This window comes from Lepidochelys kempii, chromosome 3, assembly GCF_965140265.1.
Source record: "Lepidochelys kempii isolate rLepKem1 chromosome 3, rLepKem1.hap2, whole genome shotgun sequence".
NCBI lineage: Eukaryota > Metazoa > Chordata > Testudines > Cheloniidae > Lepidochelys > Lepidochelys kempii.
The window spans coordinates 133,410,565-133,438,536 of NC_133258.1; the positions used below are offsets into that span (position 1 = coordinate 133,410,565).

At 42.4% G+C, this 27,972-nt stretch overlaps 1 protein-coding gene across 8 annotated transcripts in view; it reads left to right on the top strand.

Annotated features, from left to right (window-relative positions):
• The window catches only part of SLC35F3 (solute carrier family 35 member F3), a 292,476-nt gene that overhangs the window by 177,246 nt on the left and 87,258 nt on the right, over positions 1–27,972 (top strand). For 6 of the 8 annotated variants that reach the window (XM_073338111.1, XM_073338108.1, XM_073338116.1 and 3 more), the window contains one exon: positions 9,624–9,948. In XM_073338111.1, the coding sequence (XP_073194212.1) occupies positions 9,624–9,948 (325 nt within the window). Of the gene's footprint in view, positions 1–2,191; positions 2,427–9,623; positions 9,949–27,972 lie in introns of all 8 variants that reach the window. The other 2 variants (XM_073338112.1, XM_073338113.1) reach the window with 2 other exon arrangements.

The window sequence follows — 27,972 nt, forward strand, 5'->3', positions numbered from 1 at the left end:
GCTCAGCTCTCTTAAAAACTACTTGCTTACAAAAATACAAAAGTGTCACAGCACATTATTACTGAAAAATTGTTTATATTTTCATTTTTACCATATAGTTATAAAGTAAATCAATTGGAATATAAATATTGTATTTACATGTCTGTGTATAGTATATAGAGCAGTTTAAACAAGTCATTGTATGAAAGGTTAGTTTGTACTGACTTCGCTAGTGCTTTTTATGTAGCCTGTTATAAAACTAGGAAAATATCTAGATGAGTTGATATACCTGTGGAAGACCTTTGCATATCGCCAGGAGTATCTGTACCCCTGATTGAAAAACCTTTGTTCTAGGCATCTTGAATTAATTCAAGCGTTCACTCCCAAAAAACAAACAGCCTAAAAATGATTGCTAGTCAATTGATTTCATTTTAAAATGTCTCCCACTAGAACTCTGAACACGGCTAGTAAAATCAAAACTTCAGTCTACAGAATCTACTATTGATGCTTCCTGTTTATATTGTATTAGTTTTCTACAGAAGCAATTGCTGTCTCCCCATCTTTCCCCTCTAGGGAGCTTAAAAATAATATTTTTAGGCAGGACTCTTCATGGCAAGGAAGTTCTTCAAATTCCTCCATTTAGAGAGACGTCAATGATAAAGAAGAGATAGGGTTCATAAATGCTGTAGTGGCCTGGTATGGTACCAGCAAGGAAACGCTACAATTTCATACTGGTAAAGCACATAAATTATGTAGCAGATTTGTTTTCACATTGTATGTTGGGCTCAGCAGAGGATATAGAGCAATATACCAAAGCAGCTCCCTTCTTTCAGTTGAAGTACTGGTAGAAGAACCACTCTGCATCCTTTAGCCCAGAATCTGACCACCTTCTTAAATTCTCAGATGGCAGATCAGACCCTAAGTAATATTCCACAAGAAGCAGTTATCCTACAAATAATGGAGCAGAGTCACTCCAGGATTAGCATTGGCTTCTCCTGGCAGAGATGCTGGCATAGTGCTAAAGACAATAGGAAGGACGTGAAATTGATTATTGTACCATATGCTGCTCACAACCTCCTCCACAGCAGGGGCATTCCAGCAGCCAGTGCTGCCCCCAAAGTATGTGGCCCTATCCAGAAACATGATCTTGCTAGAGTAGCCAGGGGATGTGTCAGTTCAATGCCCTTTCTATTGCTAGGTTCTTGAGGAGCTCTCAGTAGAACTTAAATCCATTATGCCTTGGCATAAATGATACTGGAATCCTTGCCTGTCCAACTTGAGAAATGAATTCCTCCACTGGGCCCAGTAGCTTTTGCTGATACAGCGAGGTACTGTTGCTACCTTCTTGGAGCAATGCAGGTAAATCTGGCCCAGTATCACTGTTAATGTTGTTGGCCAGATAACGTACTCAGCAAATAGATTCATGGATTCCCAGGCAAGGAGGGACCACTGTGATCATCTGGTCTGACCTGCTCTATATCACCATAGAACTTCCCTGAAATCATTCCTAGAGCACATCTTTTTAAAAACATCCAGCCTTGATTTAAAAATTGCCAGTGATGGAGAATCCACCATGACCCTTGGTAAATTGTTCCAGTGGATAATTACCCACACTGTTAAAAAAAATTATATCTTATTTCCAATCTGAATTTGTCTAGCTTCCAGCCATTAGATCATGTTGTACCTTTCTCTGCTAGAGATTGAGGAGCTCATTATTAAATATTTGTTCCCCTTGTAGATATTTACAAATTGTTATCAAGTCACCTCTTAATCTTCTCTTTGGTAAGCTAAATAGATTGAGATCCTTGAGCCTATGACTAAAAGGCAGCTTTTCTAATCCTTTAATCGTTCTTCTTGATGTTCTCTGAACCCTGTCAATTTAGCAACATCCTTCTTGAATTGTAGACACCAGAAGTGGACACAGTATTCCAGCAGCATTCTAGTGCCAAATACAGAGGTAATATAACCTCCCTATTAAATATTCCCCTGTTTATACATCCAAGGATTGCATTAGCCCTTTTGGCCACAGCATTGCACTGAAAGATTATGTTCAGCTGATTATCCAACACGATCCCATGAGTCATCACATATGAGATTGTAATAAGAATATGCAATTAATGTGGCTGGGCTGGATAATTCAACCACAGAGAACATAAAAGCTGTGTAGGCCAAACCTAATATTTTAAAACACCAGTGTCTGCTTTTTCCATAGTCAACTCATCTTCCACAGTGCAACTTTCAACAAAGAAGAGAATGTCTTTTGCACTGAAAACACATGAATTTGACCTACACATCTGACTGAACCAAATGGGGAACAGAGGGATGTAATTGCACCAGTGAAGGCCATTTCTTTCTAACATCTACAGAAGTCTCTCTCTCTTTCTCTTTTTTCTGAAAGGACAGCAAGGAGTAATTGGAGATAAAAACAAAAACTAGGATCCCTGCAGGTAAGTGTGCTCTTTGCTATGCAGAGTACTTCCTGCTAAGGCAAGTCTAGCAGCATGACTCCTGAGATTGCCAGAGTGGAGCTTCTTTCTAGTTCTTCTGGTAAATCCACTACCTGCAGATCACAAGGGTCCTTTGCTGGGTTCTTAGCTGCCATATCACATAGGACTTGCATGCCAGCCAACATAGGCTCTGGGAGCCTCTGGCCACCAGCTGACAAACAACAGCTGCTCCAAGTGTTCTAAATTGTAGCAGATAAGCAAAGTGTTGTGGGCAGTTTCAGTGGCCATTCAGTCTTTTATCTTCTTAACTAGCAACAATCAAGTGAAGTCAAAATTTAACATGTGAGAAACTAGTGGGCTGTAGGATTAAGAGTAGGTACTCTTTAAATAAACTGAATCACTCATAGCAACATTTTCTGTCTCAAGTTTAATAAGGCAGATAGGAATTTTAGAAATATCTAAGACAGACAGATACTATAGATAGAAGTTTATCCCTATTTTTGAAGGTTTTCATGTCCTTGAATAATTCTTTAAGCATGTCTACTCTTCCAGCATGAACTCACCTACACCTGCAGTGAGCTCAGTATAAATGTCTGGATGTATGGATAGACTTCATCAGAGATGAAGCCATTCCTTGAGAAGGACATTCTCTTGCTTATGTGGTGCTCAAACTGTTGGTTAATCAACATAACAGTTTCTTGCTGAGAATCCAGTCTCTTTTTCATTGCTAAGAACAAACATGTCTAAACCTTTCTGCAGACTGAAAGCCCGCACAGATCTAGCAACATATTTGCTCCAGAACCCAATACTGTGTCTTTGGTCAGGTGAGTTTTATTCTATGAAAGCTCTGCTTCCACACTCCAGGGGTGAAATCCTGAACCCATTGAAGACAATGTCAAAACTCCCATTGACTTCAGTGGGGCCAGGACTTCACCCCAAGGTTCTTTCTTAGCTGCAGTAAAGACTGCAGGATCCTTTTGAGAGTTCTTATGCAACTTCAGTCCAAGACAGGAATAAAAATAAGGAATAAAAACAAAAACATATCAATTTCAGACGATCACAGACATGTTTTCTCTGGCTATGATGTGCATGACACCCCTCTTGATTAGCGTTATTCTTCAAACTGCTTACAACAAAACACCTTACAATGTAGAAATGATTATACTGTGATGATGAAGTAATTGGTACCTTCCTTATTAATTCTGGACTCTTAATTCACTTGGTGATTAAAAGTAAAAAGGACAGTACCAGGTGAAAAAACCATCGAAATTCACAGTGGAGTATAGTGTCTTAATGATGACTGTTTCAGTGGTTTGAAAAGAAGTTTTAAGCGGGTGCCTTGGGAATAAATTAAACAGACCCTTTTTAGTATATCTTTCCAAGCTGTTTCAGTTTGGAACTGATAATTTATCAACTCTGTTTCCCCTAACAAATTAGAATATATATTTTTCAGGAAATATTTTCTGAATGTTTAATAGAGGGAATATGTAAAGATAGAAAGGAAAACTTAATACATCTTAGGCTAATTTTTTGCAATTGAAAGTTTGTTTTTACCTAATGTTTCCTATTTAGAAATTCATCTCATGTAATACACAATATTTTGCTATTATTTTGTATAATGGAATATTTTGCTATTTTTAAAAATTATAATACATTAATCAGTATTTCACTGATGAAATATAATACCTTAGTTCTGTTGCCCCTTTGGCATTTATGGTTTTCTGTGACACAAACCATGATAAGGAATGTAGTCCCTTCTTCACAGGATGCCCCTTAATAAGTGTTTTTCCTTTGTCCTGATATCACGATTGATTGCTTCCGGCCAGATGCCCCTAGTGTATACTTCAGCCTGCTGGGAAGGAGCAAAGGGAGCATAAATACTGGAAATCTAGAGATCAGAAAATAGAATTTCTTTAATGTACTACATTAGCAAATATAAAAGTCACTTTGTTGGTATGATACAGATGCAGAGCTAGATTCTAACTGACCCGTATGCTGATGTGCACTGGTGGAAAGGGAGTAAGGAGCCTCTCCTCCCCCTTGTGCATTTGCACAGGAACTGTCCAGAAATGCACTCCACTCCAGGGACTGCTCTCCAGAGACATTTCCGTAGGGAGGCAGGGAGGGGAGAAGGTAAGCAAAGCTGTAGCTCCACCTATCATACATGCCAGCTAATACAACTGGCTGGTCTCACCAGGAGCTGATCTCTGAACACTTTAAAAAGGTGTTGCAGTTTGTATACTCCTGTACACCATGTGAAGCTCCAGGAGACGATCTGATTCTGGGAGAATGTCGCTGGGTCTCTCTCAAGGGCAGTGCAACTTCCCCAATTGATGGCTGTACCTGTATAACCTAGCCCTCCATGAATATAGGAAATCAAAGATGGGTGGTGCAGTTTTTCTTACAGACTAATTAAAAGACACCACAATGCAGAACTCTTAGGCAATAGGGTAAGCTAGAAAAGACTTTTTGAAGGGAGGCACAGGACTCTTTCTCCAACATTATGTAGCTCATTTTGACTGGAATAAGTTTTCCTCCATCCAGCATGCAAATTAGATGGTCCAAGGTACAAGCATCCTTAGAAATTCAAACCCTGATCTGTGAGATCATTTTCAAAGTAAAGTGATACACACAGTATTGTCTTTCACTGCATTTGTGCAGTTTGAACACCTCTGTTGGTGTATTTAACACATAGGTCTAAGTGCATACAGATGAGTCATTTTGCCTATGAATTAGATGTAAAGTGCAAAATTTTGCTCTCTTTTACAGGTTGTAATTGCCATGGAATGTATCTTAAAGATGCTGATATTTCCATATAAGGCAACTAATTGGGCGGTTGACTCAGGAATGTGTGCATTAAAATAATAGGGCTGAGAAGACAATTCGGTCCCTGGCAGGGGTGGCGCAAACGGGGGCAGTAGAGGCTAGTTCCCCACAATGGAACTATTGTGTGGGCTGACCTATGTTTATGCCCTTGAGCATCATGCAGTGGGCACAGCCGGCCGGGGGATAGGGCTGGTCACTGGAGCTCGTGCTGCCGCATATGCAGCATGCAGCTGCTGAGGGCACCATGAAATTTGGGGCAATTTGGTGCCTCAAATTTCATGGTGCCCTACTCAGCTGCATATTCAGTGTATGCCTAGGGACATCCCTGAATATTCCCAAGCTAGCTATGTAGTTAGCTCAAATAACAATAGCAGTGAAGCAGTGGCAGCATGGGCTGAACAACCCTTCCCAGGACCTGGGTATGTACTCAAATGCTAAACCCTGTTGTCGGAGCTTCACTGTTATTGTTTCAGAGTAACAGCCATGTTAGTCTGTATTCGCAAAAAGAAAAGGAGTACTTGTGGCACCTTAGAGACTAACCAATTTATTTGAGCATGAGCTTTCGTGAGCTACAGCTCACTTCATCGGATGCATACCGTGGAAACTGCAGAAGACATTATATACACACACAGAGACCATGAAACAATACCTCCTCCCGCCCCACTGTCCTGCTGGTAATAGCTTATCTAAAGTGATCATCAAGTTGGGCCATTTCCAGCACAAATCCAGGTTTTCTCACCCTCCGCTCCCCTCCACACAAACTCACTCTCCTGCTGGTAATAGCCCATCCAATAACTCTGTTATTGTTAACAAGCTAGCTAGATCAAAGCTAGCACTGGTACAGGGGTCTCAAACACGTGGCGGCCCGTGGGGTTATTTTCTGCGGCCCGCCAGCTCTCCGCGGCGCTCCCATCCCACCCCCCCACAGCGTTTACCTAGAGCAGCTCCGGCCCGGCATGCACCGGGGGCCAGGCAGCTCCCTGCCTGCCTGCCCTGCCCTTGCTCCACGCCGGGGGTGTGTGTGTGTGGTACAGGGGTCTGTGTGTTGCCCTGGCCACTCCTCTAGTTATCTCCCCCGAAGCTCCCATTGGCCGCGGTTCCTGCGGAGAAGGGGTTGAAATGGGGGCAGGGAAAGGGTGGGAAGAGGTGGGGCGGAGCGGAGCCTCATGGAAGGCATGGAGTGGGGGTGGGGCCAGGGCAGCAGGTATGGGGGTGGTCAGTCGTGCGGCCCTCTGGCCAACGTACTAGTCCTCATGACTGAAGAGATTAGCACTCTCTTTTCCCTACTTCTGTGTGAACATTTTAAAACCGTTCAGAAAAACCTTATATAACTGCATATCCACGTAAATATCCTTGCTCCTATATACTCATGTATGACCCCATTTTTTGATATCTAGATATGCAACTGATACACAAAGTTTTGAAAACATTGTGCTTAGTCGAGGGAAGGGAGAGAGTTATTTTTTGTTTTTTTTCTGCATCAAAATAGTTTTATTAGATGATATAGTTACCTCATATCATGTACATCATTTTTTTTTTTAAATTATTAAGTAGCAACACAGAGTGTGCTGTTGGAGAAAACCTTTGGTCTACATGTGTATTGGCTTACACACGCATTAGCTTATATCAGTAAACACCCAAGTCACAGTGTAAAACTCTAAAGAGACATAACAGTTCACCATACGGATTGCATGATCTCTTCAGTAAAAAAATTTGCGTGTGAATGTCCCATAACCTGGCTTTAAATTGCGTAATGATACAGAACTATTGTTCTTGATGCTAATTCTAGCCTGCAAATGCAGTGCAGCAATGTGAAAACCTTTGGGTTTCCACTTTTCAGTGTATTAAATGACCTGTGAATGTATTTGAAGCTTTCTAGGTTCCAGCCCCTCAGCATTAATTAGCACTGTGTTTGTGTTCAAAATGAATGGACTAGCATACCTTAAAGAAATTAGCTTTTAAAATGAAAACACTGCATAGCTGCATCACATGCAGGTGACTAATTTAGTCTTAAACAGAGCTTTGAATTACTTTAGACAGCCATCAGAAAGCTCCTTAGGGGCTTGGTCCTTCAGGGAGCAGGACCATGAATGCCCACTGATTTTAACAGGAGTTGAAGGCATTCATCAGCATATAGGATTGGTCTTTAGTTCAGATGGTAAAAGTACAGTATCTGCTGGTGTGAACATGGTGCCTGGAGGGGCCACACTAAGAATGCTTACTCAGGGCAAACTGCAAGGAATAGGGCAGACAATTCTCAGAACTGGTGGTTTATTCTATAATTAATTAGATTCACCAAGCCAGTAACCAAATAGCTTCTGTAATACCACACTGGCTACCAAGAAGCCAAACTACCGTCCCCTTTAAGCAATCCAACCTTTGGCTTCCATCCAGGCAGAGAAGTCTAACATAGTGAGGGGTTATTGAAAGCCTTATTCACCATATTTAAAGTTCTACCAATCCCAACGCAGCAACCACATTGCCCACTAGGTCAATGAATATTTCAAATCTCACCCAAGTACATGCTTACAGCCAATCCTTATTAAGTAAATATAAGGTTTATTAATAAAAGAAAAAAGAAAGATTTACGTATAGTTAAGAGATCAAAATACATACAAATGTGTGTAAAGTTCTTAGATTAATTTCATAGCAGAGATGGTGAGGCTGCTGATTTGCAAAAGTCTGTCTGGAATCAATTTAAAAGGTTACAGTCCACGTGCAGTTTGTTCAAATTCTTCCATGAGAATTCCAGGGTAAATCCAAAGAAATCCTGGAGATCTCAGTCTTGTGGCTTAGACTTTCCCTGTTAAAGTTTAAGCAGGTCTGAAATAAAAAGGATCAGGCCCAAAGCTTCCTTTATAGTCGAGGCCATTGGATAAGCTTCTTGACAGCAATTGCCACAGCAGGCTCTTTGCTTTGAAGTTAATCTCCAGTTTCTTATGCATACACAGGTAACTAATTGTATTAATTAACATAAGGCAATTAACCATTCAAATTGTAAAGGCAGTTCATTATGGCATAGACAATCAAGCTGAAAACAAATGTAAATAATGTCATTTTCTACAGTATCCTACATCTTTGATCTTAAGGTTAATTGACCCATCCACATGCAATTAAGACAGGAAAGGGAATTAGTATCTACAGACTAATCTGGTTACATTGTTAACTTCTAACAAGATATAGGTAAACACAAACCCACTGCATCTACACTTTGATTCTCTAACAAACAATACAGGCAAACATATTAAAGATTCTAGTCTACATACATGGCTTTGAGAACGATCTACAAGGCATGGCCATGTTTACCATTTCAGTGCCTCCTGTTAAGTTGTTTTGGGTCACACACAAATTGACCAATCTGTCAGTGTCACAGCTGATAATAGAGAAGATATACTAGCTGTCATTCAGCTACTTTGAGGCAAAGAATAAAATGGTGGCCCAGTTTTCAAATGTAGCTACGTAATTTGCCTACTGCAGTGTTATAACTGATCACTCAGATGGGCACATAGGTGCCCAATTACTCAATTTAAATGCCTGCATGCAGATTCAAGCAGCCAAATAATGGAATTTCCACATTCTGTTAAGATACCAATGCTTGAAAACTGGGCTCTCTGGGCCAAATTTTGATTGGAGTTACACTGGTGTAAATTTGAAATTGCTGAGCTTGTTCCTCAGGTCTGGCTCAACCCTGATTGGTACAGGACTCAAGGAGGTGCAGACTAAGCTGGCCTAGTCCCTAGTGCAATTTAGAGAATCCCAAAGGCTGCTCTAAATTTCACCAGCTGGTAACAGCCCCCCAAAGGGCTATTTCAGCAGCCAGGGATTACTGGAGTTCAGCAGTGCTCCAGCCACACCCCCAACATTAGCCCATTCCCGTTACTCCAGAGAAACGCCAGTGTAATTGAAAGAATAAATAAATTTTCCTCTCCCCTCTTTAAAAAGAAACACCATGTTGCATAAAATATGCAGTTCTAAAACTCCCAAGACAGTACTGATTGTGACTGTTGCTGTTATTCCCATTGCTCTTTCATAAAGCTAAACAGCACAGCATTCATTCATTTGCATGTCATAGCAGAGTTCATATTATATTTGAAAATCTTCTAACGTAATGACTGCAGAACAGCATGTAATTTCACTTTTCATTTTGCCCACTTCTAACTGTCGAGATGATAATTATTATTAGAGTGCAATTGTCCCCAAAATGTGCTAGGTGCTTTAGTGTGACATGAAGTGAACTACGTATTTGTGGCAAGATCCTTATTTAATTGAAGTTGATGGTAAAACTCCCTTTGACTCCAAATGGATTTGGTTCTTGGAAAGTAAAATGCTGTGTAGAATTCTTTATTAATTCTTGTGTTTTCATCTCTTCAGGGGATGAGCACTCCCAGGAATCTCCAGCCCCACCAGAAGCACAGATGCAGGCTGGGGTGGAAGGCAGTGGAAGGGGAAATCGTTGCTGTTGGAAATGTTCAGTCACCCAACTCAAGAAATTTTTCTGGGGAGTGGCAGTGGTCCTGGGTGTCTGCTCCTCCTGGTCAGGTTCAACCCAGCTAGCAAAATTGACCTTTACGAAATTTGATGCACCCTTTACTCTGACATGGTTTGCAACAAACTGGAACTTTTTATTCTTTCCTTTGTATTATATTGGACATGTTTTCAAATCAGCTGAGAAACAATCTCCAAAGCAGAGATACAGGTAAGAGAGCTTTTTGTTTTCAGTTTTGCTCTCATGATACTTGAATGTTGCTCTACCCCTTGAGCTGATTTTATTCAGATCACTTTGTTAATATTGAATGTTTTTCTTTTCAGCATTGTTAAAGAGGGTTCTGAATTCACTATTGAAGGCTTGCAAGCTGAGTATGTTTAAAGGCATTTGATTGAAGTGTGCACTTTATTTTGTTACCTTTCTGGGGTTTTCCATCTTATCCTTTAAAAAAAAATTCAGTTCTTCCTCTACTTTACAGCTAATTTTCTTGCAATCTCTCCCTCATAGTAAAATGGGAAAGCAGCTGCTTCCAAAACCTACGCTTCTCTGGCACCATGGATTGCCTTCAAAGGATGCTATAACATTGGCTTGGCAAATCCCTTTCCTCTCTAGATATTTATGGCTGAACTCTGACCCCAGTGACACTCCAGCTACCCCATAAATTTCAGTGGGGTAGCACAGGTATAGCTGAGGATAGAATTTAGCCCTTAATGTACCTTTTTCCATCTACAAGGTGTGGACCACCTCATGGGAAGTGCTGAGGGCCTAACTCCCATTCACTTCAGTTGCAATTGAGGGCCCTTAATCAGCTTCTGGATCTGGCTCTGTCAAGGTTCCTTCCCCACTCTGAACTCTAGGGTACAGATGTGGGGACCTGCATGAAAGACCCCCTAAGCTTGTTCTTACCAGCTTAGGTTAAAACCTTCCTCAAGGTACAAACTTTGCCTTGTCCTTGAAGCCTATGCTGTCACCACCAAGCGTGTTAAACAAAGAACAGGGAAAGAGCCCACTTGGAGACGTCTTTCCCCCCCAAAATATCCCCCCAAGCCCTACACCCCCTTTCCTGGGGAAGGCTTGATAAAAATCCTCACCAATTTGTACAGGTGAACACAGACCCAAACCCTTGGATCTTAAGAACAATGAAAAAACAATCAGTTCTTAAAAGAAGAGTTTTAATTAAAGAAAAGGTAAAAGAATCACCTCTGTAAAATCAGGATGGTAAATACCTTACAGGGTAATCAGATTCAAAACCTAGAGAATCCCTCTAGGCAAAACCTTATGTTACAAAAAGACACAAAAGCAGGAATATACATTCCATTCAGCACAGCCTATTTTACCAGCCATTGAACAAAAGAAAATCTAATGCATTTCTAGCTAGATTACTTACTAACTTTTTACAGGAGTTCTGAGCTGCATTTCTGATCTGTTCCCAGCAAAAGCATCACACAGACAGACCCTTTGTTTCTCCCCCCACCCTCCAGCTTTGAAAGTATCTTGTCTCCTCATTGGTCATTTTGGTCAGGTGCCAGCTAGGTTACCTTAGCTTCTTAACCCTTTACAGGTGAAAGGGTTTTGCCTCTGGGCAGGAGAGATTTTATAGTTCTGTATACAGAAAGGTGGTTACCCTTCCCTTTATATTTTTGACAGGCTCATTGAGAGGTTCTCCCCCAGTCTTGGAACTGCATCTTTCACTCCTCTTCCAGCCTTAGCAAAAACTTCACAGATGAAATGTCTGAATTGAAGATATCCTTCAGTGAATAAAAGTCTCTTCTATAGCCCAGTGATGCTTAGTGCAGCTTGCTGCTATGCCAGAGTCCAGTATTACTTCATGTAAACAATCTTCTTTACATTTATGTCAAAAAGGTGCAAAGTCACCAAGTTAGTCCCATGTCAGTCTGACATCTTTGCAAACATTACCTTCCCCTTTTAAAAGGTTGTAGAATTAGGAATCTAATTGGGCTATGCAGACATGAGATGTCACTGTTAGAGACCCACCTGAAAAAGTCTTTAGCCCAACATCAGGGCAATGAAAAACAGGACTTGGGACCATTTTTTGTCTCAGTTATACTAGTGGGACTTCAGAGAGGTTGCCCAGATATGGCAATGGGTATAATTTTCTCCTTCACTGAGATTTTTTTTTTTTTTACTTCCAGATGTATAGTAATGGGTCAGAAACTTACTATAGAACATACCTATGAAATCAGGGCACTCAAGAGGTACTGTACTTGATGTTACTATGGTAAAGATTAAAAATCATGGAATTTCATTTTGGTTAATGTTAGTTATATCATCTTACTGTTATAACTTCATCAGGGAAATTGTGGATGAAGGGACTCCACCACAATTCTTCAGTTCTTATGGCAATACCAAGGAGTTTTAGAATAAGGTTTAAAATGACACTGTTAACACATTTCAGCTTTAGCCTGCAGCAAGCCATAATGTCAATGAAATATATTTCCATTCATTTTTATCCTGCTTTTGCGAAATGAGAGAACCTAGAGGTTAGAGATGGTGACAGTTTTGTCCAAAAGTGATCATGAATGCTAACATATTACTACCAGATTTTATTCCTTTGGTTTGTTTGTGGGGTTTATTTTACTTTCAATTTTCTGCAGACTACCTTATGTTTAAATACTTGTGAATCCTGGTGTGAGATACTGTAGCCCTTCAAATCCCAGAGCTTAAAAGTAGAGCACTAATTGTCTTCTTTTTTAAGGTTAGTTAATGCTGCTGATAGTCTTATGCCTTCCATTCAATTAATTGATAACTGAGCTGAAGAAAGGATGCAAATCCTAAATTCTATTTGAGAAGTAGCTGAGATTTCATTTTAAATAAACATGCAGTCTTTTTAGTGAACAGTTGTGAAGATTGTACATTTGCATCTTTGACCAGCAGAGTGAATTGTGATTAACTACGCATATTATTGGGGTCTAGTGGGTAGGGCACTATATGGCGTGTTAAGAGATCTGGGTTCTATTTCTGCCACTGACTTACTGGCTGATTTTGGTTAATTCACTTTACCCCTCTGTTTCTCCTCCACACTTTGTCTATTTAGATTATAAACTGTTCCTGGGAGGAATTGTCCCTTGTTAGGTGTATATACAGTGCCTACCACAATGGGTCCATGATCTAAATTGGGGCTTTTATGTGCTACTGCTATACAAATAATTATTAATAACATATATGCAAACCCCTATATTATTCCTGAGGAAACACAAGGGTATGTTTCCTGCAGCAAGTGTTATTTGTTGCCTTTTCTGCATATATGTGGTAGTACTTTGCATAGATTCATTGATTCCCAAGACCAAAAGGGACCATTCTGATCATCTAGTCTGAGCTTCTGTATAACACAGGCCACAGAACTTCCCTGAAATCATAGGTGCTGACTCCGTGGGTGCTCCAGGGCTGGAGCACCCACGGGGAAAAATTGCAGCTCCCTACCCCCCCCCAGCTCACCTCTGCCTCCTCCCCTGAATGTGCCACATCCTGCTTCTCCCCCTAGCTCCCCCAGCGCTTCCCGACGTGAAACAGCTGTTTCACAGCGGCAAGCCCTGGGAGGGAGGGGGAACGCGGCACACTCGGGGAAGGGGTGGAATCAGGGCGGGGCCAGGAGTGGGGGGCGCAAGCATCCACCAGCGCCGGGAAAAGTTGTCACCTATGCCTGAAATAATTCTTGTTTGAACTAGAGCATCTCTAGTAGGAAAAACATCCAATCTTGATGTTAAAATTGTCAGTGATGCGGAATCCACCACAACCCTTCATGCATTGTTCCAATGATTAATAACCTTCACTGTTAAAATGTATTAGACTAGAGAGAGGCTGATTCTATAGCCTGGTGGTTAGGGTAAGGTATTCAGTTAGGATGTGGGGAGTCAGGTTCAAGTCCCTGCTCCAATGAATATTTAATTATTTATACAAAGTGGAACAGCTCCAACAGGAGAAGTTGAGAAAGACTGAACCCAGGATAGCCTATAATCTGGTGGCTAAGGCACTCACCTGGCATACGAGAAAACTTGGATCAAGTCCATGCTCCAAATCAGATGGAGAATGGATTTGAACTCAGACCTTCTACATCCCACGTGAGTGCCCTAACCACAAGTGGGGTCATAGGTGATGGAGCTGGTTGTGCTGCAACACCCCCTTGCTTGAAGTGGTTTCCAGGGTTTACAGTTTGGTTCAATGGCTCTCAGCACCCCCACTGTACAAATTGTTCCAGCACCCCTGAATGGGGTTACCTAGTCCAGAGGTATTAGAAAGTGGTTCAGGAGGAGATGCAGTGTCCTCACCGAAGGACACCACAGATGATGACAGGGCCCATGCTAAAAGAGGAGGCCCCAGAGCATTGTTCCCACTGTTGTATCCTTTAAATTCTCTTCCCGACTCCCTTCCATTACAAGTTTTTGTGAGAGCTGTGAATTACTTGACAAAAGCTAGATCATAGAATCATAGAATATCAGGGTTGGAAGGGACCTCAGGAGGTCATCTAGTCCAACCCCCTGCTCAAAGCAGGACCAATCCCCAACTAAATCATCCCAGCCAGGGCTTTGTCAAGCCTGACCTTAAAAATATCTAAGGAAGGAGATTCCACCACCTCCCTAGGTAACGCATTCCAGTGTTTCACCACCCTCCTAGTGAAAACGTTTTTCCTAATATCCAACCTAAACCTCCCCCACTGCAACTTGAGACCATTACTCCTTGTTCTGTCATCAGCTACCACTGAGAACAGTCTAGATCCATCCTCTTTGGAACCCCCTTTCAGAGAGTTGAAAGCAGCTATCAAATCCCCCCTCATTCTTCTCTTCCGCAGACTAAACAATCCCAGTTCCCTCAGCCTCTCCTCATAAGTCATGTGTTCCAGTTCCCTAATCATTTTTGTTGCCCTTCGCTGGACTCTCTCCAATTTATCCACATCCTTCTTGTAGTGTGGGGCCCAAAACTGGACACAGGACTCCAGATGAGGCCTCACCAATGTTGAATAGATCATGTCCCTCGATCTGCTGGCAGTGCCCCTTCATACATCCAAAAATGCCATTGGCCTTCTTGGCAACAAGGGCACACTGTTGACTCATATCCAGCTTCTCGTCCACTGTAACCCCTAGTTCCTTTTCTGCAGAATTGCTGCTGAGCCATTCAGTCCCTAGTCTGTAGCAGTGCATGGGGTTCTTCCGTCCTAAGTGCAGGACTCTGCACTTGTTCTTCTTGAACATCATCAGATTTCTTTTGGCCCAATCCTCTAATTTGTCTAGGTCCCTCTGTATCCTATCCCTACCCTCCCGCGTATCTACCTCTCCTCCCAGTTTAGTGTCATCTGCAGACTTGCTGAGGGCACAATCCACACCATCCTCCAGATCATTTATGAAGATATTGAACAAAACCGGCCCGAGGACCGACCCTTGGGGCACTCCACTTGATACCGGCTGCCAACTAGATATGGAGCCATTGATCACTACCCGTTGAGCCCGACAATCTAGCCAACTTTCTGTCCACCTTATAGTGCATTCATCCAGCCCATACTTCTTTAACGTGCTGGCAAGAATACTGTGGGAGACCATGTCAAAAGCTTTGCTAAAGTCAAGGAACAACACGTCCGCCGCTTTCCCCTCATCCACAGAGCCAGTTATCTCATCATAGAAGGCAATTAGATTAGTCAGGCATGACTTGCCCTTGGTGAATCCATGCTGACTGTTCCTGGTCACTTTCCTCTCCTCTAAGTGCTTCAGAATTGATTCCTTGAGGACCTGCTCCATGATTTTTCCAGGGACTGAGGTGAGGCTGACTGGCCTGTAGTTTCCAGTATCCTCCTTCTTCCCTTTTTTAAAGATGGGCACTACATTAGCCTTTTTCCAGTCGTCCAGGACTTCCCCCGATCGCCATGAGTTTTCAAAGATAATGGCCAGTGGCTCTGCAATCACATCCGCCAACTCCTTAACACTCTCGGATGCAGTGCATCCGGCCCCATGGACTTGTGCTCGTCCAGCTTTTCTAAATAGTCCCGAACCACTTCTTTCTCCACAGGGGGCTGGTCTCCTCCTCCCCATGCTGTGCTGCCCAGTGCAATAGTCTGGGAGCTGACCTTGTTCGTGAAGACAGAGGCAAAAAAAGCATTGAGTACATTAGCTTTTTCCACATCCTCTGTCACTAGGTTGCCTCCATCATTCAGTAAGGGGCCCACACTTTCCTTGACTTTCTTCTTGTTGCTAACATACCTGAAGAAACCCTTCTTGTTACTCTTAACATCTCTGGCTAGCTGCAACTCCAGGTGTGATTTGGCCTTCCTGATTTCACTCCTGCATCCCCAAGCAATATTTTTATACTCTTCCCTGGTCATTTGTCCTATCTTCCACTTCTTGTAAGCTTCTTTTTTGTGTTCAAGGTCAGCAAGGATTTCACTGTTAAGCCAAGCTGGTCGCCTGCCATATTTACTATTCTTTCTACACTGATGGTTTGTCCCTGTAACCTCAATAAAGATTCTTTAAAATACAGCCAGCTCTCCTGGACTCCTTTCCCCCTCATGTTATTCTCCCAGGGGATCCTGCCCATCAGTTCCCTGAGGGAGTCAAAGTCTGCTTTTCTGAAGTCCTGAGGGAGTCAAAGTCTGCTTTTCTGAAGTCCGTATTCTGCTGCTCTCCTTTCTTCCCTGTGTCAGGATCCTGAACTCAACCATCTCATGGTCACTGCCTCCCAGGTTCCCATCCACTTTAGCTTCCCCTACTAATTCTTCCTCGTTTGTGAGCAGCAGGTCAAGAGCTCTGCCCCTAGTTGGTTCCTCCAGCACTTGCACCAGGAAATTGTCCCCTACCCTTTCCAAAAACTTCTTGGATTGTCTGTGCACTGCTGTATTGCTCTCCCAGCAGATATCAGGGTGATTGAAGTCTCCTATGAGAACCAGGTCCTGCGATCTAGTAACTTCCGTGAGTTGCTGGAAGAAAGCCTCGTCCACTTCATCCCCCTGGTCCGGTGGTCTATAGCAGACTCCCACCACGACTTAACCCTTGTTGCTCACACTTCTAAACTTAATCCACAGACACTCAGGTTTTTCTGCAGTTTCATACTTGAGCTCTGAGTAGTCATACTGCTCCTTTACATACAGTGCAACTCCCCCACCTTTTCTGCCCTGCCTGTCCTTCCTGAACAGTTTATATCCATCCATGACAGTACTCCAGTCATGTGAGTTATCCCACCAAGTCTCTGTTATTCCAATCACATCATAATTCCTTGACTGTGCCAGGACTTCCTGTTCTCCCTGCTTGTTTCCCAGGCTTCTTGCATTTGTGTATAGACACTTGAGATAACTCGCTGATCGTCCCTCTTTCTCAGTATGAGGCAGGAGCCCTGCCCTCTCACGCGCTCCTGCTTTCCCCCGGTATCCCACTTCCCCACTTACCTCAGGGCTTTGGTCTCCTTCCCATGGTGAACCTAGTTTAAAGCCCTCCTCAATAGGTTAGCCAGCCTGCTCGCGAAGATGCTCTTCTCTCTCTTCGTTAGGTGGAGCCCGTCTGTGCCTAGCACTCCTCCTTCTTGGAACACCATCCCATGGTCAAAGAATCCAAAGCCTTCTCTCCGACACCACCTGCATAGCCATTTGTTGACTTCCACGATTCGACGGTCTCTACCCAGGCCTTTTCCTTCCACCGGGAGGATGGATGAGAAGACCACTTGCACCTCAAACTCCTTTATCCTTCTTCCCAGAGCCACGTGGTCTGCAGTGATCCGCTCAAGGTCATACTTGGCAGTACCATTGTGCCCACGTGGAGAAGCAGGAAGGGGTAGCGATCCAAGGGCTTGATGAGTAAATCATGTAAAATGTCACATTAACAAACCTTACATTTTAAACCTTTTTATACTTAAACATTATAGAAAAGAAACAGGAAATGAAAAATCATAAGGGCTTCATAAGAATGGATGGATGGGTTTCTCCCCCCAAAATATTCTTAAATCCTTGAGTTAAATGCACCACTCAAAGGCAAACATTTGAACTACTTATTCTGCTTTTGAAACCCTCCTGTACTGTATCTCCCTATATAATTCTAGAACATCTTGCAATTTCCTCATAGAAGGTTATATCTGCCCTACACACAAACCAGTTTAAAGTTAGGCACCTTTTTGCATATTAAGGCACATTTTATTATGTATATGCCTAAATGTGGATTGAGGTGCTTTAGGGAGCCAAATTTGAATTTTTTTTTACTAAAACTTTATTGCACTTCTTTACATTTAACAAGTTGCTTGGTTGTTTTCTTTATAAGATTTTGCAATGTTTCTCCATAACGTAGATTAATCATTTAATGGATGTTTTAAAAAACATATTAAGACAGCCATATTATTTTACTGAAAAACTAGCTGACGTACAGGTTGCTGACGTACAAGTTGCAAACAGCCACTTATAAACTATTTGGTAAGGATTACTGATAGGATGCTCTCCACCTGCACAGTAACACTACAGGACCTATAAAAACCCCCATTGAGAACTCCTTATCAAAGCACAATGGGAGTATCAATGATAATTCAATTCGGACAATATTGATTCACTTCAAATTATATCCAGGTTGAGGGACCCTCACAATGAATAGGATACTATTCTTCAGCTGACCTTTTGAAGATGAGTCGGGGTAAGCAGAAACACCTCCATTGTCTTAACTGCTTTGGGCCTAATTCTTTCCTTAAATTATAGTCCATGCTATCTCATTGAAGACAATGATGCACAAAGTGTAAGAGGGCAGAATTTGGCCCATTCATTTTAATGGCAGCATCGTGTGTTTTGAATGAGACTGCAGTAAAATGAAATAGAAAAATCTGATAGACCATTGTAGCACTCCACTCTCCTAATTTCTGTGAGAGTGTTCACTAGCTCTGTTTAAATACAATACAATACAATTTAAATACAATACAAATATGATAATTAGATTTACATTAAGTCTCCATTAAGTCAACTGTTGTCAAGTCCTGTGATAACACATGTAATGATTTATGATCCTCATGGATCTTAAGTACATCATCTTTGCTTCCTACCTGTTGCTTTCTAAACTGCTTTAAAAGATTACACTTTTAATCTGATGAGCTACCCTCAATCATACCTGTATTATTAATTTATTAAAACCTGAGAAACTAAAGGACTACAGCCTAAAGCTCCCTAGCTGCAGGAAAGGTAAACGTAGAGCCTTTGTAAGACATTGTTTAACTCTGCATTTATCCAGGAGTAAATTAAAGTACCTCTTAAAAATTCACTTTAGGCTTGTCTACACAGGGACACTCAGGAAAATTAATCCAAATTAACTAAAGGTGCGAATTTAAAGTAGATTAGCTAAATTGTATTAAACCCCTGTGTGGACACTCTCCTTCAGAATTAGTGTCCCTAATTTGGTTTAGTATAATTCACTGTTAACAGTTTGTTAATGTGCGTCAGCAGGGTCTACAGGGACAGTTAGACCATGGCAGGATAGTGTCAGGTAAATTCAGCCTCCAGCTTGTCGCGAACTAAATGTTTGTGTAGACAAACCCTGAGAATAATGCGTAAATGTAGGTTTATATGGAACTGGGCCAGAATCCTGGAGCTAACAATGTGCAGGGCCGGGGGTGGGTTAGGAAGAGGGACCTGATTCTGATCTTATTTACTCTGGTATAACTCCATTGACTTCATTGGAGTTACTTTGATTTACATTTGTGTAGGATTAAAATTGGGTACAGAATCATTAATTACCAGAAGTGATCAGTGCCTCAATTTTATATTACACCCAAAAGAAAGTGGATTACTATAGATTTACACCAATGTAACCAAGGTCAAACTCTAGCCCAGCATCTCCCGTAACCCCAACAATTTACTGGAGCCCATTAATTCAATATTGACTGAGGAGCAGGACCACCACTCTAGTGAATCACCAACACCACTTCCTACGCCTGGGTTCCCCTTAGAAATCTCCCATCCAGAAACAGGCAATCACCTGACCATGATCAAATTAGGAGAGCTGATGAGGACATAGTCTGAGATGGTACAGCTTGGGAGCTTTTTGCTATTGATTTTTAATGTTCTATATTCATGAATCATTCTTAGCCAAATAGCATTAAAATGCTGCAGTGTGGTTGGCTATTGACATTCCACTAATTTATATTCCTGCTTATGTATGAGCGTTACCACCAGAGAACACAGCATTAACAAAGCCATAAATAAGACAGAAAAACATCAGGACATGATGAATTTAAGCATATTTAGCAAATGTCATCCAGCGAAGCATAATATATTTTTGCTTTTAAAAAAACTTCCATTTATAAATTCTACCACTTCTCGTTCAGTACATTAGCCTTAAATTAATGCACTTTTACTCCACATTCCTACAAATATAATTGCTTTACAATTCAATTAGCAAATTGAAACAAATTCCATTTAAAATAAAAATACTTTGGGCCAGATTCTGATCTCAGTTAGCTTAGACTGGTGTAAATCTGGAGTAACTCCAAATGAAGTCAGTAGAATTACAGGGAGTTTATACCAATCTAACGGGGATCTGTCTGACCTAATGGTCAGCATGCAAATCAGTTAACTGGGATAACATTTGAATACTGCTGCCTTACAAAAACTCAGATCTCTGCTGCAGAAGCATTGTTGGTATTCTTTGCAAGTGGTTTATCATAATCCTGGATAGCTAATTCTGAGTTGGAGGTGTCCTTCCAGGTGAGTCATTTTTGGCCACTGTAATCTTGGGTACTGGTCCCACAACTCAGATTGCTTTAATTGAAACTATACTTTACTTCTACCGTATTTGACTCAAAGGAGACAAGGCAAGAGTTTCAATATCACACATAAATAGGGCCCTACAAAATTTCACAGCTATGAAAAACACATAATGGACCATGAAATCTGATCTCCCACATGAAATCTGGCTATTGTAGGAGAAGGGGGCTCCTACTGTGCACCGGGCTCCAGCTGCTAGTCCCACCTGGGCTGGGGAGGAACAAGACTTCCTCTGCTCTGAAGAGAAAGTCATGTACCTCCCCAGCCTGGCCAGGACTAGCAGTTGGAGCCCAGCATACGGTAGGATCCCCCAGTTGGGGCACCCCCACCAGCATGGGAGAGATCAGCTCCACCTCCGGGAACCTCCCACAGTTGCAGAAAGCTCCATGGCTGCTCGCTGGGAGCCCAGCTTTGAAGGCAGGACAGAAGTGAGTGACCAAGAGGAGGTTCCCAGAGGTGGGTTTGACCCAGCCCTGGGAGCAGCCTGTGCAGGGGAAGAGGAAGTCCTGTCCCTCCCCAGCCCTACCGGGACTAGCAGCTGGAGCCTGGTGCATGGCGGGAGCTCCTGGCTGGAGTGCCCTGAGCCCTGCCCCTCCCCAGCTCCAGGCCTAGCGCTGAGGAATCAAAGGGGCCTTGGGCTATCTGCGGAGGGGGGACGGGGAGACCACAGCATCCTCCTGATCATGGGCCTGGATGGTCGCTCACCCGTAAGGCTGGCCCTGCCTCCTCCCAGGACCTCCCCATACTCTGCAACCGTCACTTCTATGCTGCTAGAGGCAGCAGTGCTGGCTTTAGGGCTGGGAGCTGTCTAATGTAACGCCAACAGACCTTAGTCACTGGTGGGTGGGATTGAACCTGGGATCTCTGGAGCTTAGTGCATGAGCTAAAAGCTATATGGCTGCTAGCTCAGGCTGTAGAGCAGACTCATTAATCTCCCTCCAAGTCAGCGGTTCTCAAACTTTTGCACTGGTGACCCCTTTCACATAGCAAGCCTCTGAGTGCGACCCCCCCTAATAAATATATAAAAAAGTGTTTTTAATTTAACACCATTAAAAATTCTGGATGCAAAGGTGGTTTGGGGTGGAGGCTGACAGCTCGTGACCCCCCTCCATGTAATAACCTCGCATCTCCCTGAGGGGTCCCGACCACCAGTTTGAGAACCCTTGCTCTAAGTGGTTTCAGTACCACTAGAGGTGACAGAACACCACACCCAGGAGGTGTGTGGGGTACACTAACACCCTCCCTCTCTCCCTCGAAATACAGAGTCAGACTCCTTATATGGAGGTTGGGTTTAGGCTTAACCCAAGTTAAAGTTGAAATCAATGGATAAGAGTAAGTAAGCAGGATTTGGCCCTATATCTTCTTATTGGCAAAAATGGCTTACATCAGTATAGCTGGCTCTGTGAAATTCAGGGCAAGGATGTGAAGCTATAATCATTTAAATTGTATGTTTCCTTTTGGAATTACTATTTTTCCCAATCAGATAATAAATGCTTCCTCTAAAGGAAAATGTGCTTTTCTCTTTAAAGGTGGCTGTTTTTCTCTATCTGATACACCAGTCTGGAACTAGTGTCATTCACTGTCACCTTGTGAGGGATAGGAAGAGGCACCAGACTCACTGTGACAGATATTATAAGAACGGCCCTACTAATTCAGACCAAAGGTCCATCTAGCCCAGTATCCTGTCTTCTGACAGTGGCCAATGCAAGGTGCCCCAGAGGGAATGAACAGAACAGGTAATCATCAAGTGATCCACCCCCTGTTGCCCGTTCCCAGCTTCTGGGCACCATTCCTGCCCATTCTGGCTAATAAGAGAAGAGCAGCAAGCACTCTTGGCCCTGCCCTGTCTCCCACCAATTCTTTGCCTTATTTTGAGGGAGTCAGAATGATGCTCCTGCTCCTTTGACAGAAAAAGATACAGTTATATTTACTTAACATGAATCAGAAGGTGGGTAAACCAAGACAAAGGGGAATGAATGTGCCTCTTGGAGAGCAACTTCAGCCCATGGCTGGTGGATCTATTTGTCTCTCCTGCCCAGAGGACTCTGATCCTTGATGGTGGCACTCTCCGGCACCGCTTGCACCTGCACCTTCCACCTTCAGCAGTTCTGACTGTCGTTCTTTTTTGGATGCCCAGAAGAAGCGGGAAATCCCCCTGCATCTTTCTTCTCAGTTCAAAATGTACCCATCTCTCCATTTTTCTGACTAACCTGGCTTTATTAATAGCCAATATTTTCTTAGAGGCAAGAGTACAAGTGGCCCCCCAACTCTTTTCCCTCCACCTAATGTAAGCAGGCTAGCTATTGAAGCTAAGAAGATGTATTGGTACTCTGCTGCCACAGATCAGGCCTCTTACTCTCAGCTCAGACAGATTCTGTTGTTAAACTTTGTCTGAGAAACTAAGATTATGAAGAACTGCTCCGATGGAAACAGTGATAACCACATTCTCTTTTCTTCTGAAGTGATTGTGAATCCCACCAGTCTGGAGGACACTGGGATAATGGCAGATCCACCCCATGAGATGTTCCAGAGATAGTTTCTGGATAGTCCCAGTTTCCATCTTCAGGTGTTCTGTCAAAGATCCTGCCATAGCTATCCAGAAATATCACCAAATTATTACTTAAGCCCATCACTTTGGTCATTTCCTCCAGGAAATTTCTCATTTTAAAAGAGGACTAATCTATAATAACCTGTCTCTTTTTCTGTGAGTGAAAGCTCTCATTAATAACCTCTCAGTAGCCCGTGACACAAAATTCACCAATCCTATCAAATCAACTGCATTGTACAAACTCCCTGCTATTAAAAAAAATAGTCCTTGGCCTCCAAAGTATTTCTGCACTGTCTTCTTGCTCATGTAAGTCTTCTCTACTCACTGAAGAAAGCACCAGTTCCCTGCATCTCCTAGAGGGGTGATCTGAGGAGGCTCTTAAGGGAGATCCTTTGAGTTTGTATCTACCCAACTTGCTATCTCTATCCCCTCTCTTTAAGTAGCTTAGATAGTCTTTGAATTCTTGGTTCTTAACGTCTGTGTGAAGATTCTCTTGTTCTTCCTTTAGGAATCAATCATTTTATAAAAACAATGAGGAGTCCGGTGGCATCTTAAAGACTAACAGATTTATTTGGGCATAAGCTTTCGTGGGTAAAAAACCCACTTCTTCAGATGCATGGAGTGAAAATTACAGATCCAGGCATAAATATACTGACACATGAAGAGAAGGGAGTTACCTTACAAGTGGAGAACCAGTGTTGACAATGCCAATTCAATCAGGTGGATGTGATCTACTCCCAATAATTGATGAGGAGGTGTCAATACCGAGACAGGGAAAATTGCTTGTGTAGTGAGCCAGCCACTCCCAGTCCCTATTCAAGCCCAGATTAATGGTGTTAAATTTGCAAATGAATTGTAGCTCTGCAGTTTCTCTTAGAAGTTTGTTTTTGAAGATTTTTTGTTGAAGGATGGCTACTTTTACATCTGTTATTGAATGTCCAGGCAGATTGACGTGTTCTCCTGCTGGCTTTTGTATGTTACCATTCCTGATGTCTGATTTGTGTCCATTTATTCTTTTACATAGAGATCATTACTTTCTCAGTTTATACATGGTACAATTTTAGAGTCCTTTGTATTTCAGCCCATAATGTAGTGAGAAGAGTTTTATGGCTATGTTCCTGGTCTGGTGGAAAGCTTTTCACTAAATTCAAGCTGACGGCCCTTCCATATAGTGGAGGTTACTTGTTCTGGGGAACATTAAGTCACGCTGTATCAGAGAATAGCCAAGAATAAGGATTCCATGCTGCCTAGTCCTGAGAAACTCAAGTCCTTTAATGATTCTTATCCCTAGTTTGCTTAATTTTCTGAAGGGTTGTTGAGTGATGCCCCATTAGTTTTGGTTTGCAGCGTGACAGGCTCTGCTTCCTCTCCACATGTTTTAATAGATATTTTACAGTGACTAAAACATGTACTTACTCCTCTGTGTGGATGCTAGGTGCAGGAACTAGGAGTGAGATGGACTATGTCCATGGTCTGAGAAGACAGCACGTGCTATGTATTCACTGGTCCATGGAACAGTTTTCTTCCTAAGACACATGCAGGATGCTTTCCAGCACTGAATGACTTCAGTCAGGGTTTGAGCTTTCAATAGACAAACAGCATTTCACTAATGAGATTTACCTTGAGCCAGCAAAGCCAACTGTTTAAATTTCCAATTCACTACAAAGAATGAGGAGTATTTGTGGCACCTTAGAACTAAGAAATTTATTTGAGCATAAGCTTTCGTGGGCTAAAGCCCACTTCATCAGATGCATGCAGTGGAAAATACAGTAGGAAGAGATATAGGTATAGATAGATAGATAGATAGATACACAGAGAACATGAAGAACTGGGGGTTGCCATACCAACTCCTAACGAGACCAATCCATTAAGGTGGGCTACTATCAGCAGGAGAAAAAAAACTTTTGTAGTGATAATCAGGATGGCCTATTTCAAACAGTTGACAAGAAAGTGTGAGTAACAGTAGGGGGAAAATTAGCATGGAAAAATAGTTCTTAGTTAGTGTAATGACTCATCCACTCCCAGTCTATATTCAAGCCTAATTTAATGGTGTCCAGTTTGCAGATTAATTCTAATTCTGTTGTTTCTCATTGGAGTCTGTTTTTGACATAGGAGGCGCTGTCGTCATCATGAATAGGTCGGAATATGAATGAGAGGGTGCTAGGCAGCTCTCCAACACCACATTCTGCAGGCCATTACCCTCTGATCCCACTGAGGGTTACCAAAAGAAACTACACCATCTGCTCAAGAAACTCCCTGAAAAAGCACAAGAACAAATCTGCACAGACAAACCCCTAGAACTCCTACCGGGGTATTCTATCTGCTACCCAAGATACATAAACCTGAAAATCCTGGACGCCCCATCATCTCAGGCATTGGCACCCTGACAGCAGGATTGTCTGGCTATGTAGACTTTCTCCTCAGGCCCTACACTACCATCACTCCTAGCTATCTTCGAGACACCACTGACTTCCTGAGGAAACTACAATTCATTGGTGATTTTCCAGAAAACACCATCCTGGTCACTATGGATGTAGAAGCCCTCTACACCAACATTCCACACAAAGATGGACTACAAGCCATCAAACAGTATCTCCAATAATGTCACGGCAAACCTGGTGGCTGAACTTTGTGACTTTGTCCTCACCCACAACTATTTCACATTTGGGGACAATGTATATCTTCAAGTCAGCAGCATATGTATATGGGTACCCACATGGCCCCACAGTATGCCAACATTTTTTTGGCTGACTTAGAATAACGCTTCCTCAGCTCTCGTCCCCTAATGCCCTTACTCTACTTGCGCTACACTGATGACATCTTCATCATCTGGACCCATGGAAAAGAAGCCCTTGAGGAATTCCACCATGATTTCAACAATTTCCATCCCACCATCAACCTCAGCCTGGACCAGTCCACACAAGAGATCCACTTCCTGGATACTACAGGGCTAATAAGCGATGGTCACATAAACACCACCCTATAGCAGAAACCTACTGACCACTATACTTACCTACATGCCTCCAGTTTCCATCCAGGACACATCCATTCTCTGCAGCTAAGCCCTAAGATACAACTGCATTTTCTCCAATCCCTCATCCAGAGACAAACACCTACAAGATCTCTATCAAGCATTCTTACAACTACAATACCCACGTTCTAAAGTGAAGAAACAGATTGGGAGAAACAGAAGAGTACCCAGAAGTCACCTGCTACAGGACAGGCCCAACAAAGAACGTAACAGAACGCCACTGGCCATCACCTTCAGCCCCCAACTAAAACCTCTCCAGCACATCATCAAAGATCTACAACCTATCCTGAAGGACGATCCCTCACTCTCACAGATCTTGGGAGACAGGCCAGTCCTCGCTTATAGACAGCCCCCTAACCTGAAGCAAATACTTACCAGCAACCACACACCACACAAAAAAACACTAACCCAGGAACCTATCCTTGCAACAAAGCCCTTTGCCAACACTGTCTACATATCTATTCAAGGGACACCATCACAGGACCTAATCAGATCAGCCACACTATCAGAGGCTCGTTCACCTGCACATCTACCGATGTGATATATGCCATCATGTGCCAGCAATGCCTCTCTGCCATGTACATTGGCCAAACTGGACAGTCTCTACACAAAAGAATAAATGGACACAAATCAGACGTCAAGAATTATAACATTCAAAAACCAGTCGGAGAACACTTCAGCCTCCCTGGTCCCTCAATTACAGACCTAAAAGTGGCAATTCTTCAACAAAAAACCTTCAAAAACAGACTCCAACGAGAAACTGCAGAACTGGAATTAATTTGCAAACTGGACACCATTAAATTAGGCTTGAATAAAGACCGGGCATGGATGAGTCATTACACTAACTAAAAACTATTTCCCCATGCTAATTTCCCCCCTACTGTTACTCCCACCTTCTTGTCAACTGTTTGAAATAGGCCATCCAGATTATCACTAGAAAAGTTTTTTTTTCTCCTGCTGATAATAGCCCACCTTAATGGATTGGTCTCGTTAAGAGTTGGTGTGGCAACCCCCATTTTTTCATATTCTCTGTATACATCTATCTATCTATCTATCTATATATCTTTCTACTGTATTTTCCACTGCATGCATCTGATGAAGTGGGCTTTAGCCCACGAAAGCTTATGCTCAAATAAATTTCTTAGTCTCTAAGGTGCCACAAATACTTCTCGTTCTTTCTGCTGATACAGACTAACACGGCTACCACTCTGAAACATGTCACTACAGTTTTTTCCAGCATCTTTCATGAGCAGGTGCACAGGTAACTAGTTACGCAGACCCTGTTTCTGAATGGCTGCAGTGAGGGAGGGTGAAGTAAGAGAAGTAACTGATTTTTCATGGGTGTTGGAGTGGAAGATTGTCTGATTGTGTTCTCACATACAGAAGAAGAATCAGAAAAACTGTGATGAGCAGGGGGGTAAATATTTTTTGAAAACATAATGGCATGAGGGAGGAAAAGCTTTATAGCTGCCCTTTTTGTATTAGGTGTTTTGCCTTAATTCATCACAGCAAGAAATCTTGATTTTATTAAGAAAGTCAGAACTACCATAGAAAATATCCTTCTCTTGATTTTGAATAATAAAATTCCCAGGAGTGTGATGGGGAAGAAGATTTTTCTTCTCTTTTTTTCCCCCCTAATCCATGTCAGAATGGTTTGAAGGTTGCTGCATTAAAGCTGGCTTAAAAATAAAAGGTGCATCTATGTTAGCAAACTTTGTAGCTGTAATTAACAGCTCTAAGTAGGGATAGAAGGTACAATAAACAATTTCTGAATCTTGTCTACTGCCCATACTATTGCTGGTGGTGGAGCTGCACAAGTAATGAACTACAGGTACTGAATTTGCAAGTGAAGACAAGTCCAAATAGACAAGCCTGGACTCTTTTGTCAACAGAATGCTGAAGTTTTCTGCTTTTGGGAATTACTCAAAC